General features: G+C 35.6%; 1 protein-coding gene and 1 non-coding gene across 4 annotated transcripts in view; one reads left to right on the top strand and one right to left on the bottom strand.

Annotated features, from left to right (window-relative positions):
* The window catches only part of AHCTF1 (AT-hook containing transcription factor 1), a 69,866-nt gene that overhangs the window by 478 nt on the left and 55,820 nt on the right, over positions 1-13,568 (top strand). The window contains exons 1-3 of one of the 3 annotated variants that reach the window (XM_025048513.1): positions 427-446; positions 10,552-10,679; positions 12,483-12,736. In XM_025048513.1, coding sequence (XP_024904281.1) covers positions 10,559-10,679; positions 12,483-12,736 — 375 coding nt within the window. In that variant the 5' untranslated portion in view covers positions 427-446; positions 10,552-10,558. Of the gene's footprint in view, positions 1-426; positions 447-10,551; positions 10,680-12,482; positions 12,737-13,568 lie in introns of those variants that run through there. The other 2 variants (XM_025048512.1, XM_006914268.3) reach the window with 2 other exon arrangements.
* On the bottom strand, positions 4,383-4,486 carry LOC112481758. Its single transcript, XR_003047016.1, has one exon. It is a non-coding gene; the product is annotated as a U6 spliceosomal RNA (small nuclear RNA).

The following is a 13,568-nucleotide window of genomic DNA, read 5'->3' as shown; positions in this document are numbered from 1 at the left end:
CGAAGGAGGGGGTGGGGCCGGCGCGGCCTGTGCCCGGAGCGGCGGCCCGGCTTCTCCCGCCGCGCCTCGCCTCGCCTCGTGCCGGGCTAGGCCGGGCTTATATCCGCCCAGCGCGCGGCGGCGTCCCGGCTCGCAGACGCGGCCCGAGGGGCAAATGCGAGCGTTGGCGGTTACGGCTCGCTCCGGGCGCGGGTTATATAACCTCCGTTCGCGGAGCGGCGGCACATGGCGGCGAGAAAAGGTTCGGGGTCCACCCCCCGCGCCTTCCGCGCTGGCAGCCGGGTCCTTACCCTCCCTTCCCAGGTCAGGCTCGACCGCACGGTCTCTTCCATGATGACTTTCAGTGCGGATGAGACCACGGTGGGCCTTCCTCTCTGGGAACCTGGCGGTGTTTTGAGTGAATCTTACGTTGATGTATGCTGCACATGCTCCTGGGCTTGGCTCCGGTGAGTCCAGGGCCGAGAAGTTTTACTCGTGGTTTGAAAGGTGCAATGAGTTGGTCAGAGAAAAGGAGATTTAAAATAAGCGTACATCTTGGAGTGGGTATTAATTTACCTTACTTGTCCCACCTGGAAACTTGAAGGCTATTTTGTTACTGGTTGACTTTTTTTTTTTTTTTTTTGGGAGGGGGGCGAGTTAATTTGTTCTCAAAGCCAACGAGGTTCATACTAGCTGTTATCTTTTTTCGAATAGGCAGTTTGAGAATTATTTGGAAGAACCTGAGTCCTTTAGGTAAAAATATAAGTCTCTTTGAAACTCTGAACTTCATTTTATTCTCAAAATATCCTAAGGAGCCAGGAGATTTTTAAAACCTCCTTTCTTGAACTTCCACTGATTGGGTCTTTGTGGAGAGAAGAAATTAGGATGAGTTTACTTATTTTGGGGGATTTGACCAGGGATGACAAGCCCAGCTCAAGTTAATGCTTGAGAGATGCTCCAAGTGTGCTAAGTGCTTGGGAAGTCTACATTCTCTCTGTACTGTAGTTTTTGATAATAATTTTTCAATAACCTAGTACCAGCGTGTCACCAATTGGCAAAATAGCAATAATTATATTTTAAAAATTATTTTTTAAGATTGCAGGATTGCGATAAACCTACATGTGTCTAGGTTTAAGAGGAAACAAAAACATTGTTTCTTTTCCTAACTATGAACATTTACAGGAATTCCTCATTCTTCAGAATGAAGTCTAACTGCCCCAGGTTAGGTTAACGGGGTCTCTACAATAAGGCAGGGCAGTTCTGCTCTCCATCCTTAGCTAGTCACGATTTATACTTCAGTTATTCCAGAATTGTCTCCAATCCTGGGTTCATTTTCTTGAAAATGTACTTTGATGTTCCTTTGCCGGTGTCCTTCATCCTGGAGTGCCCATCTCTGCCTTTTTCAAGTCTTCAGATCCTACTTAGCTTAAATGTCATCTTTTCTATGCACTCTTTCATTTTCCCTTTAGCCCTCTTCTTCTCTGGGCTCTACCGTAGCATGCATTTGTGTCTGATATTCTAATGGTTATGTATCTCTTCCAGAATGTAAACTCCTTGAGGTCAGAAAGTCGGTCATCTTTCTGCCACTGTCTTCCCTTCTCAGTGCAAAGTTTTAAAAGTAGTTGGTGATTAATGTTTGGCTTAAGTTTGAAAAAACAACTTCTAAAAGGTTGGGAGTTTCTGGGTCCACTGGTAGTTTACATTTCGATCATAATTCTTAATCTTTATGAGCCAAAAAGAAAAAGTAAAAACGCATACAAAATGTTTTATAGAAATGTTTGCTCAGTGTATGTTGCAGTATAATTATTGAGCAAGTAGATGAGTTTTATTTTCTGTAGTGAATTCAGCTGCTTTTGAGGATGTATTTCACACAGCTGAGTTATGGTATTCTATATTAATATCTTTCCTAGTAATTTTGCAAATTTTGTTCTGCTTAATAATAAAACAATGTAGCATACTTAAACATAAATTGGGCCTAATATTGAATTTTTTCCCTCTTTAATAGACTTTATTTTTTGAGCAATTTTAGGTTCACACCAAAATTGAGTGGAAGATACGGAGATTTCCAGTATACCCCTTTCCTGCTCCCACTCGTGCATGTTTATCCACATCCGGCACCAGAGCAGAACACTGATGAACCTACATTGATACATCATTATCATCCAAAGAGCATAGTTTACATGATGGTTTACTCTTGGGTAGTGCACATTCAGTGGATTTGGACAAATGTATAACGGAATGTATCTACCAGTATAGTATCATTCAGAGTAGTTTCATTGCCCTAGAAATCCTCTATGTTCTGCCTACTCTTCCCTCCCTCTTCATTAACCCCTGGCAACCACTGATATTTTTACTCTCCACAGTTCTGCCGTTTCCAGAATTGTCATATTGTCGGAATCATGCAGTATATAGCCTTTTCATAATGGCTTTTTTCACTTAGTAATATGCATTTAAGTTTCCTCCGTGTCTTTTCATGGCTTGATAACTTTTTTTTTAAAAGCACTAATAGTCCATTTTATGAATGTACCACTTTTAATTTATCCATTCACCTACTGAAGGACATCTTGGTTGCTTCTAGGTTTTGACAATTATGAGTAAAGCTGTTACATATGTTCATGTGCAGGTTTTTGTGTAGACATAAGTTTTCAGCTCCTTTGGAAAAATACCAAGGAGTGTGATTCCTGGATCCCATGGTATGTTTAGTTTTGTAAGAAACTGCTAGACTGTCTTCCAAAGTGGCTGTATCATTTTGCATTCCCAGCAGCAGTGAGAGTTCCTGTTGCTCCACATCCTCACCAGCATTTGGTGTTGTCAGTGTTCTGGATTTTGGTCATTGTAATAGCAGTGTAGTGGTATGTCATTGTTTTAATTTGCATTTCCCTGATGACATGATGTGGAGCATCTTTTCATGTGCTTATTTGCTACCTTTGTATCTTTATTGACGTGTCAAGGTTTTTCGCTTTTTAAAAAATTCGGTGGTTGTTGGGTTTTAAGAATTTCGATTTTTTAAAAAATAGATTTTTTTTGTTTAACATGTCTATTCCTGTTTCCTCTAGTGTCTTGCTATCCTAATTTACCTCATGTTTAGGACGTATTAGTAGTAAAGCATTATGAGCCCATCATGAATTCATAGGACTAAGATGTGATTTTTGAATTAGGAATTCCGAGTATAGTGGAGGAAAGGAGACAGGCAAACACAAGTAATGAATTTAAAAAATTAAATTTAGGATTACTAACACAAAAGTGGAAAGGAATGAGCTTAGGGATGAGATTTATTAGGAAAGGATAGATCTACCCAGACCACACTGGGAATCTAGTCCTTGAATCATGGGTTTTGGCAGATGGAGATGGAAAGGGGAACAGCATAAATAAAATGAAAGTGCTAGACAATAGCAAACTGATGAAGGAAGTTGTTTTGGGAGAAAACACAGTAAAGATAGTCTGGGGTTGCCAGATTGTAGAGCTTTGATTGCCAATGGCTGAGGATGTTGATTTTAACATGCCGTAGGGAGTCATTAAAGAGTTTTGAGAAGGGGAGTGACATAATCCATGTGCTTTATCTAGAAAATGAACAATGTTATTGCTCTGCTAGCTAGACCTTGAGAAGGAGTTGAAACTTTGTAAATTTCTTTTTTTTTACAGGTTGCCAATCCTGGCATGTCATAAAAGCTTTTTTCTTTCAGAACTTAAAATATGTTGTTCCACTGTCGTATGGCTTGCGTTGTTTTCAACAAGTCTCCTATCATCATCCCCCTTCCTCACTGCTTACCGGGAGGATTTTCTCTTTGTCTCTGATTTCGATGTATACTGGTGCAGTTTCTTTATGTTTCTTGTCCTTTGAGGTTTACTGACTTTGGATTTGTGGGATTATAGTTGTCAACAAATTTGGAAAAAAGTTAGCCATTAGTTTTTCAAATATTTCTGCTCTCTTTTTTTGGAGACTTGTATTACAAATATTAGGGCACTTGAGGTTCTCCCATAGATTTGTCTTTTCTCTTGCTTCATTTTAGATAGTTTCTATTGTGGGTGTTTACATTTATTGATACTTTCTATGTCTAATCTGTTATTCCCATTCAATGTATATGTTATCGCTAGAAGTTTGATTTAGTTACATTTTCCAGATCTCTCCTTAACATGCTCATGCTTTCCTCTATCTTCTTGGACATAGGGATTATAGCTGGAATAACTGATTTAACTTCCTCACCTAGTAATTCTAATTTATGTGTCATTTCTAGGTCTGTTTCTTTCCCCCTTATCATGGTCATATTAACCTGCTGCTTTGCATGCATGACGATTTTTAATTGGATGCCAGACATTATGAATCTTACTTTCTTCGAGTACTGAAAATTTTTGCTTTTTTTTTTTTTTAACATATTTTTGAGCTTTGTTGTAGGATGCAGCTAAGTTACTTAGAAACACTGATTCTTTTTTTTTTTCATCCTTGCACAGGGGTCATGCTAATCTTCTCTGTATCATTCCAATTTTAGTATATGCTGCTGAAGAGAGCCCAGGAAACATTGATTCTTTAATGCTTGCTTTTTTGAGTTTTTTTAGACAAGACCAGAGTAGCCTTTAGATAAGGGTATTTTTTTCTTCTCTAATACTGAAGTAGTCAATACCTTTCTGAGTACTCTGTGCCCCAAGTATTATGAGGTTTTTCCACTCTAGAGCTATTCCTGGCCCTTTGTATGCTCTGGGGATTTTCTCCTTTACCTTTCCAATGATTCATTCCTTTGGCTTCTGGCAGTTTCCTTACATGCTTACACTGATCATGTGGAGATTCACGGGAAGCTACTGCAGATCTCTGGAGCTCTCTATATGGCCCATTGTATTGCACTACTCTGCCCATGAATTCTAGCCACTTTTGGCTTTGTGGTATTCTGTATTCTCAATTCTGTCTCTTCAACTCTGGAAGACTCTTGGGCTCATTTGGGTTCCCCCTCTCTACTCTGTGTCTTGGACGCGCTATACACAGTAGATTGATACAGTCCTAGAAGTCATCTTGTTTGTTTTACTTCCCTCAGGGACCACTATCCTATGCTACTACCTGTTGTCCATTGTCTGAACTTCTTCTTTCACATATTTGTCCCATTTTTTCAAGTGTGAGGATATATCTGGAGTAGAAATTAAATTCACTTTTTAAATAGTGTGGCTGTTTGAGCCAGTACTTCCACATCATAATCTTTGTTTTATTTTAAAAACAATGTAACAACAGCAAACACATCCAGCGTAAGAAATAGAACATTTATATTTTATTTTCAAAAAATTGATTAGTGCGCATTATTCTTTCAGATGAATTTTAGAATCATCTTGTGAAAGTCTTTAAAAAATTCTTTTGGGATGATTTTGATTGAATTGCAGTGGTCATGGAACTTTTTTGCTGAATATCCCTGAACACTCCACTGAATACACTTTGGGAATAGCTACTACATGGAATTCTGAAGGTTTTAGCTCTGGAGAAATGACTTTGGTTTTACACTTAATAGGAAAATGTTTAGTTTAATAGGAAAACTTCAATTTACCTTTAGACTGGTTTTATCAAAGTTGTAGAAGAGTATCAGAGTGGAAAACAAAATAATATCAATGTGATTATGGCCTTTCCTACCTATGTTTAAAATTTTCTTTGGTACTAAGATTCTTAGGAGGAGGCTGTGATCAAGTTGTGTAAATATAATACTTTCAGGAACTAAAGGTTAAACCTCAGACTATCATATAAAATATAAGAGGTTTTTCAGTCGGTGGCTAATGGTCATTACTTTCCATTGACTATATAGTAATTATAATCTAATGTCTGTATTAAATTTACTTTTGGAACTGTTTTAGGTAATAAACAGACTTCCACTTTAAATGAGTAGAGAATCTCAGATATAACTTTTAAAGTTTCTTGAGTTAATTGTGGCATATATATTTTCTGAGGTAGTTGATTATAATTTTATCTAGAAAATAGCATTTATAGCCTGAACAGAAAATTAACAGATATCTTTTGTTAATTAACTTTTTGAGGGACTTAAAAATTTTTTTTACATAAACTTTTTTTGATGGGGAGAGACCTAACTACTTGCTATTTATATAGCTTTGAGTAAAGGATAAGAATGGCAATGAAGAACAAGAAACTGGAGGTCAGTAATAAAATTTTGTGGACACACACAAAAAAATAAAAAGAAAAAAGAAAAGAAACTGGAGGTCGAAAGACCAGATAGTTTAGAGATCAGGCATTTGACAAAAGCTGGGTTATTAGAAGTAGAAATGATGGACTGGAATGCAGATTTTTTGGGGAGGAGGGTAAAGTGGGCTGTTTTTGGTGACCACTTATATTGCATGGTAAGGAGAGAAAAAGGAAAAGGACACCACTTTTTGATGCATTTAACCAATATTTTGTACTACCTCCACAGTATGGAAACTATTGGAATAAAATGGTAAGTAAGGTATATTTTTGTCCCCTAAGAACTTTCAGTCTAGTTGAGGACACAGGCACTTATATAGTGTGATAAATGCCATACGTGATGGTGGAAGTACCAGGTTCATTAGGAACAAATACGAGAATTACAACTTATCCCAGATGTGAGCGAGTAAGGAGGGGGCTCGTCATCAAGGAAAGTTTCTCAAAGAATCATTGTTTTACCTGGGTCCTCAGAGTTTCTGGGAAGGTGTATGGAAGCGTTAACTGAGAGAGGAAGTAGAAGAAAAGGAACAGATTTCTAAAGAGGAGGGAGAAAGATTGTTTCATTTTGGAAATGTTGAGTTTGAGGTGACCTGGTGGCATCCAGATAGAAAGTGCTTAGTGCTGTCTGTTGCTTTGGAAGGAATTGTGTTGTGACATAACAATATTTGAAGTCATGGAGTGACAGGGATTTCTTTCTCCAGATGATCTTGCTCCAAATGAGTGAGATAGAGGATGTAAGTCTTTTGCTTATAGGAGATAAAAGTTCTAGAATTACCATGTCAGTAGATTTGTCCATGTCAAATCATGATCTGGCAAATTATCCTCTGAAGAGGCTGTCCCGGTTTATGCTTCCCATAAGAGTAGATAAGCACATGTGTGTCCCTTTATATCCTTAACGGTGGTTGGCAAAAACGGTATCATGACTTAACATGGCATTTTCTTGATTGTTAGTGAATATTAAAGTTGATTTCCATCCTGAGATTACATAAATATCTCCTGTTTTTCCTGTTTTATTTTAGATTTTGTTTTATGAGATGTCTGACTGTTTCAGACATCTCATCTGTATGCAGATACACAGAAGAATTCATGCAGAGACTAGTTCTATGAAATGGAATAAACTGTAAATGCTATTTTATAGAAAATTAATTTTATAAGAGAAACTGAAATTTAAGGGACAAGAATTATTAAATTTAGGATAATTCTTTTAATACAACAGTTATTTCTTTGAAAAGTGGTGTTTGTTTTTAAGAAAGATCTTTCGAGTGGTTGTTAAAACTATTGTTTTGCCACAGGTTTCCATTTGAGAGTATTGATTTTCTTCTATGAAAGTGACTTGAGCTGAGTGTTAAAATTGAGTGTAGTCCCTGCTGGGAAACCTTGTACCTGGTGAAATGACTTGTATCTGGGATCACTGTCCTGCCAGGGAGACTCCTTTGGACTTCAAATGCTTTTCTCCTCAAAATCAGCCTCAGTGCCCTATAAGATGGCCCTCTGCTGAGGTTTGTGGTGCATGTAATTAGAGGCTTCTGGACCTGAAATTTTCCTGGAGTTTTCCTAAGATTATCTAGTCACCCCTTTGGTTTACTTCTCTCCAAACTGAAGGGTATTAGAGTTCTCCGGATTTTTGAGCTCATTTCTTCTGTATTGCTTCGTTGATGTGTACGTCAATGTGTGCACACACAGACACATATTATTCAATTTCTAGATATTAAGGGAGGATTGTATAGTTTGTGTGTAGGTAACCATGTGTAACTTCTTTGCTGGAATGAGTAGCAGATTATACCAATACATTAATTGAATAGTCAGTACTTCCTCTCTGGAATATATCAAAATGTGCTTTTTTTATCTGCTGAATTTTTGTGGTTCTGTGTCTAGATTATCTGTCTGATTGACCTATTTGTCCATTACTGCCCTCTTAGCAAATTGTTTTAATTATTATAGTGTAATAGTATGTTTTTATTGTCTAATAAGGCACATTTCTCTTCATTCTCTTGTTTGGTTATTTTTAGTATTTTGCTATTAGAAAACTACTGATAAATACATTCTTGTTTATACCTCTTCCTGTACCACATGGTGGGTAGGGATGAAGTAAGCTAGAATTAAAAAAAAGTTATTAAGAAAACTATAAGGAAGAGAGACTGTTTATAGTATTTATTGGGGGAAAAAAAAACCCACATATAAGTGGACCCCTGCAGTCTTGTTCAAGGGTGAACTGTATATATTTTCAACATAGCTATGTAACAGAGTCTAAAGTGAACCAGTGTATCTTTATTCCCTCAGGTAATAAGAGGACTATGCCATTATTATTGTTATGTAATCTGTACTTTAGATTTTTCAGTTTATTTACTGGTACTTTGACACACCTTTCTTTTTGTATCTCAGACCATCTGTCTGATCACTATTCTACCTGAAGTCTTCTACCTATCATCCTTTAGAATTCCCATTAAGGAAAGGGTCTTTTTGTGATAAGGTCAGTTTTTGTCTAAAAATATATTTTGTCCTCGTTCCTAAGGATAATTTCAGTAATATATAATTATTGACAGTTATTTTTGCTTAGAATTTTGAAGCTGTTTTAGACTTCCGGCTTTTACTATTGTCAATGTCATTTCTTTTTATTCTACCTAGGATTCTCTGGTTTTCCTGATTTCAGAGAATTATTTTATCTCTACAAATCTGGGAAATATCTTTTAGAATATTGCCTCTTCCTTATTATTAGTGTTATAAACACAGGTCTTCTCTTCGCTCTTCGTTATTTGTCGAGTGGGCACAAAAGAATATTTGTAAGTTATAAAGATGATACCTATGTACTCACCACCAAATTTTAGGAACTTTATTATTACCTTGGAGTCCTGTGTATATTCCTTTCCATTCTAACCCCCTTTCCCTCCTCTCAAAGGTAAGTACTGTTGCGAATTTTATGTTTATTCTTTCCTTGTTTTATTCATAGTTTTGCTACATATGTTTGTATCTTTAGGCAATATTTTGTTTAATATTTTAGTGTTTTTAGCTTTATATAAATGTAATCATTTACATGTATTTTCTTCTACTTTCATTGTTTAATATTATATTCTGATGTTTGTCCATATTGCCGCATGCAGCTGCAGCATTCTCATTGCCCCGTCGGGTTTTTCCCATTGTTCTAAATTTTACTTATTTCATTTTTCATTCTAGAAGTTCTATTTTTTTCAAATCTACTTAACCGGTTTTCATTTTGATTTTTGAAGTTTCTCATTAGTAAGCTAAATCTTTAGATTTTTTAAAGCAGATTAAACATACATATTTTCTGTTTTCTGATTTCAATATCTGAAGTCTTTGGTAGACTGATTCTGCTGGCTTTTGATTGTGGTATCCTTGTTATGTTTTGTTATTTTGATGTGAACTCATTTTCTTTGGAACTTCATCTTTGAGAACTCTGAAATTCCAGAGAATATTTGGTGATTTCTGTGGGTTTCTTGGGAGGATTACCAACCTGAGAATACTTTATAATAAATTCTTTACCTGAGTGTTTTCAGATAACATAGTTTAAATTCTGGCCATTAATTTGTGCAAAGGGAAATTTTCTGAGTAGTGACTTAAAGCTAAGGTCAAAACAGTTTTATTGTTCCCTATCTTGAATTATGGCTGTTTCTCTCACCTTTATGCTGCTGATATACCCCTAGTTTAACGGAGTGGTGGGGTGGGGAGGCTTGTAGCTTGCTTTGGCTCTGTTAGCCCTAAGCTTTATCTTCTGCCTCTGGGGATCTCAGAGTGCTGAAAACAAGATCAAGGTCACCAGGACTAGATTTAATAGTTAACTCTCAAGGCCCAAGCCAGTTTATATGTCTTTCAAAAGTCCTACATCTCTTTACTTTTGGCTTTGCCAACTCAGTAATCATCCAAAATGATATATTTACATTTTAACTGCCATTTTTGATTGTTTACAATGGGAGGGTTATTCAGGGAGTTTAGTCTTCTATATATTGAAAATGAAAGATAATTTTAGATGTTTTTTTTTCTGTCTAGTTAATGATGTGTCAGACTCAATTCCTGAGGTTACTATGGATTTGGACATTTTTCATGGATTCTCCTTTTATTGTAGCAGTAATTTTGTAAAATACATTTTTTTTTTTGTTATTGTCTGTGAAGTGTTCTTTGGGAGTCAGGCAATAAGATTAATTGCATTGAACCAGTTTTCAGATAATCATATATTATCCTTAAGACATCTGATTTAATGAAATTTTACTCTCCTAAGGCTGTTTGGGAAATATTTTCTTAGGAGAGAACACCTTAAGACCCAGAAGCACATAAGATGTATTTTTTAGTCTCAGTTTATTTTTGGTGGTGGCTTTTTCTTTTTCTTCTGAGAGATAATAAAGTGTATTGTAATAGGAGTATATCATAATAATGTTATGTTTTAAAAATATTTACAGTGGAAGTATGCACGACTTAACAGCACAAGTGACTAGTGGTCTTCTGCACTTCCCGGAGGTGACTGTTCAAGCCCTTGGAGAAGATGAAATAACATTGGAATCTGTGCTTCGTGGAAAGTTTGCTGCAGGTAAAATAATATTGCTGAAAATGTACCAATTCGATTTATTTGTAAGATAAGTGATAATAAACATCTATTGCAGTATCTTTAATGTGGATGAGAAAAAAATCAGAACCTGGTTGAAGTGGTCCTATATAAATATATAATATCTATAACTACATTTGTAAGAATGTACATACTCTAGAACACATTTTTAGTGACTGGGGGAGAATATAGTTCATTTTTCTTTTTTAAAAATATATTTTATATATTTTAATATTGAGTATCTACATTTGGAAAGTAGAAATAATACATAGCTGAGTTTGTTTTGTTTTTTTTTTTAAATCAGTAAGTTTTATTGAGTCAGTTAGGATTAGAACCTAAACAGTCTTATGAGTAGAAAAATTATGATTTTAGTGTCCCGGATGATACAAAATGATCACGAAGTCATATCTATTAATTTCATTAAACTGAAAAAGCTCTCAATATATGTTTTAGATTATATAATACAGCAGAAAATCGTACCAAAGGAGCCATTAAATTATGGATTTCGGTCTAATGAAAGATATTGCAGAAGACTTTTCTGAAAGTGAATTTCACAACCATCCTTACTAGTAAGAAGACAGAAAAACATGTCAGTCACTTAGCTATTTACAGTGCTATTCTTTTGGCTATTAAAAGTAGTAACAGTACCTACTATATGCCAGGCACCGTAACAGCTTTTCATTGAGATAAGTATTAGGCTTTTCTAAGAAGCCACTTGTGTGTAGCTGAGAATCAAATAGGCGAAGTAAGTTAATTTTAGTTACATAGATAGCAAGTGGCAAAAATGTGCTTTGAACCTATGTATTTATGGTCCCCACCGTGCCATGCTATTTTCTTTATTTATATAGCTTCCCGTCAGATATAATTTAGTATATCCTACTGTCTACTTAGCTGTATGAGAAACATCGCAAATTTAGTAAAGTTACCACTGTCTACTGTTCAAGGAAAAATTCAGGGTCTGTTTTTGATTTTCTTGGTTTACTCACCTCGTCATATCGTACTCATCAACAAGCAGATCCTTTTCTGCCTCTAAGATGAACCTCCAGTCAATCCATTTTTCCTATTAATGGCCACCAAATGGCATAGCTATCATTTCCCTACTTCTCTCTGCTTCCCCCTTATTGTCTATTCTCTGCATAGCAGCTGGAGTAACATTTAAAAACAAATCAGATTGTCACTGTCCTGCTTAATACTCTCCAGTTTTCGTTGCATGCAGAGTAAAATCCAAACGTGACTAGTATGGGGCCAAAAAGGACTTCTGATATTTCTATTGTTATGCTACTTATGTCTTGTCTTCTCAGATTTTGAACCCTTTGGGGATAGAATCATGTGTTATATTTTATAACTCCCATAGCACCTACTTTAATGGTATAATGTAGTTAAAGTATTAGCTTTTGAATTAGACTTGGCATCCACTTCTGGCTCTGATATTTGTTGCTGTGTGGCTAGTTGTTTAACTGAATGGGCAAATTATTTAACTGTAGGAAAGTTTAGCTACTTTATCTCTGTATTAAAGTTTGACAAGGAGTAAATGAGATTATTTAATCACATAGCATGGTGCCTTTGTGGAATGTTTATTATTATTATTTTATTGTTGTTCAATTTATTTTACTAATTTTAGAACCACTCCATTTTATAAATGTTTAGATTTCAATCTATAGATAATATGTAAAGTTTTATATAAGGAGCTATATATGTTATATATGTAAAAGTTAACTGCTGTTTAGGTTTATTGTGTACATGTGATATTAAAATAAAAAACATTTTTGCTTTTTTTTTTTCCCCTAGGGAAAAATGGACTTGCTTGCTTGGCTTGTGGTCCACAACTTGAAGTAGTAAACTCTCTAACAGGAGAGCGATTGTCCGCATATAGGTTCAGCGGAGTGAATGAAGAGCCACCTATAGTCCTAGCTGTAAAAGAATTCTCTTGGCAGAAAAGGACTGGATTGTTAATTGGATTGGAGGAAGCTGAAGGAAGCATTCTCTGTCTTTATGATCTTGGTGTATCGAGAGTAGTTAAAGCAGTTGTTCTTCCTGGAAGGGTAGGTACTGTTTAAGATAATGTGGACATTGTTCTGTCAAAACTGAACCCTTACTGGTTACACAGGTGTGTTGTTCACTTTGTGAAAATTCATTGAGCTATACACTTATGAATTTACTTTTATGAATGTGTTATTTTTCATTAAAAAGTTCAAAATAGGTAAAAAATATTACTTTTTCAAAGGAATTTAACATTTGAAATGGAACTTTCTTATTCTTGGTTAGAAAATTAGAAAGTAAGAATAGTGATATGTAAGTGTTCTGATATTCTTTTATATGAAAAGTATCATCTGAGACTTGTTTTCATCTCGTGTTTTATGAGGACACCGAAAGTTTACAAAAATTATATTTATTGCTATGGTATGTATTTCTCTTCTCTTTTTTCTCTTAGTTAGAGACTGTAGTTGACTCTTGAACAATGCAGGGCTTAGAGGCGCTGACACCCTTTACCCACTCCGTCCCATGCAGTTGAAAATCTGCATGTCATTTTTGACTCCCTCCAAAAGTTAGCTGCTAATAGCCTACTGTTGATTGGAAGCCTTACCAATAACATCAACAGTTGATTAACATATATTTTGTATATGTTTTATAAAGTGTATGCTTACAACAAAATAAGCTAAAGAAAGAAAATGTTAAGAAAATCATGAGTACATTTATAGTACTCTACGTATTGAAAAAGAATCACATTTAAGTGGACCCATGCAGTTCAAACACCTGTTATTCACCTATAGCCTTGGAGCAATATGGAAAACATGTCTTCATTATGGCTTAAATTTTGAATAATGTATTTGAATAGGAGATTCATTTATATTCACCATTCTAATATATATATAT

Source organism: Pteropus alecto, unplaced genomic scaffold (assembly GCF_000325575.1).
Source record: "Pteropus alecto unplaced genomic scaffold, ASM32557v1 scaffold115, whole genome shotgun sequence".
Taxonomy (NCBI): Eukaryota; Metazoa; Chordata; class Mammalia; order Chiroptera; family Pteropodidae; genus Pteropus; species Pteropus alecto.
The sequence above is the reverse complement of the archived record's forward strand: the minus strand, read 5'-3'. Positions and strand labels throughout refer to the sequence as shown.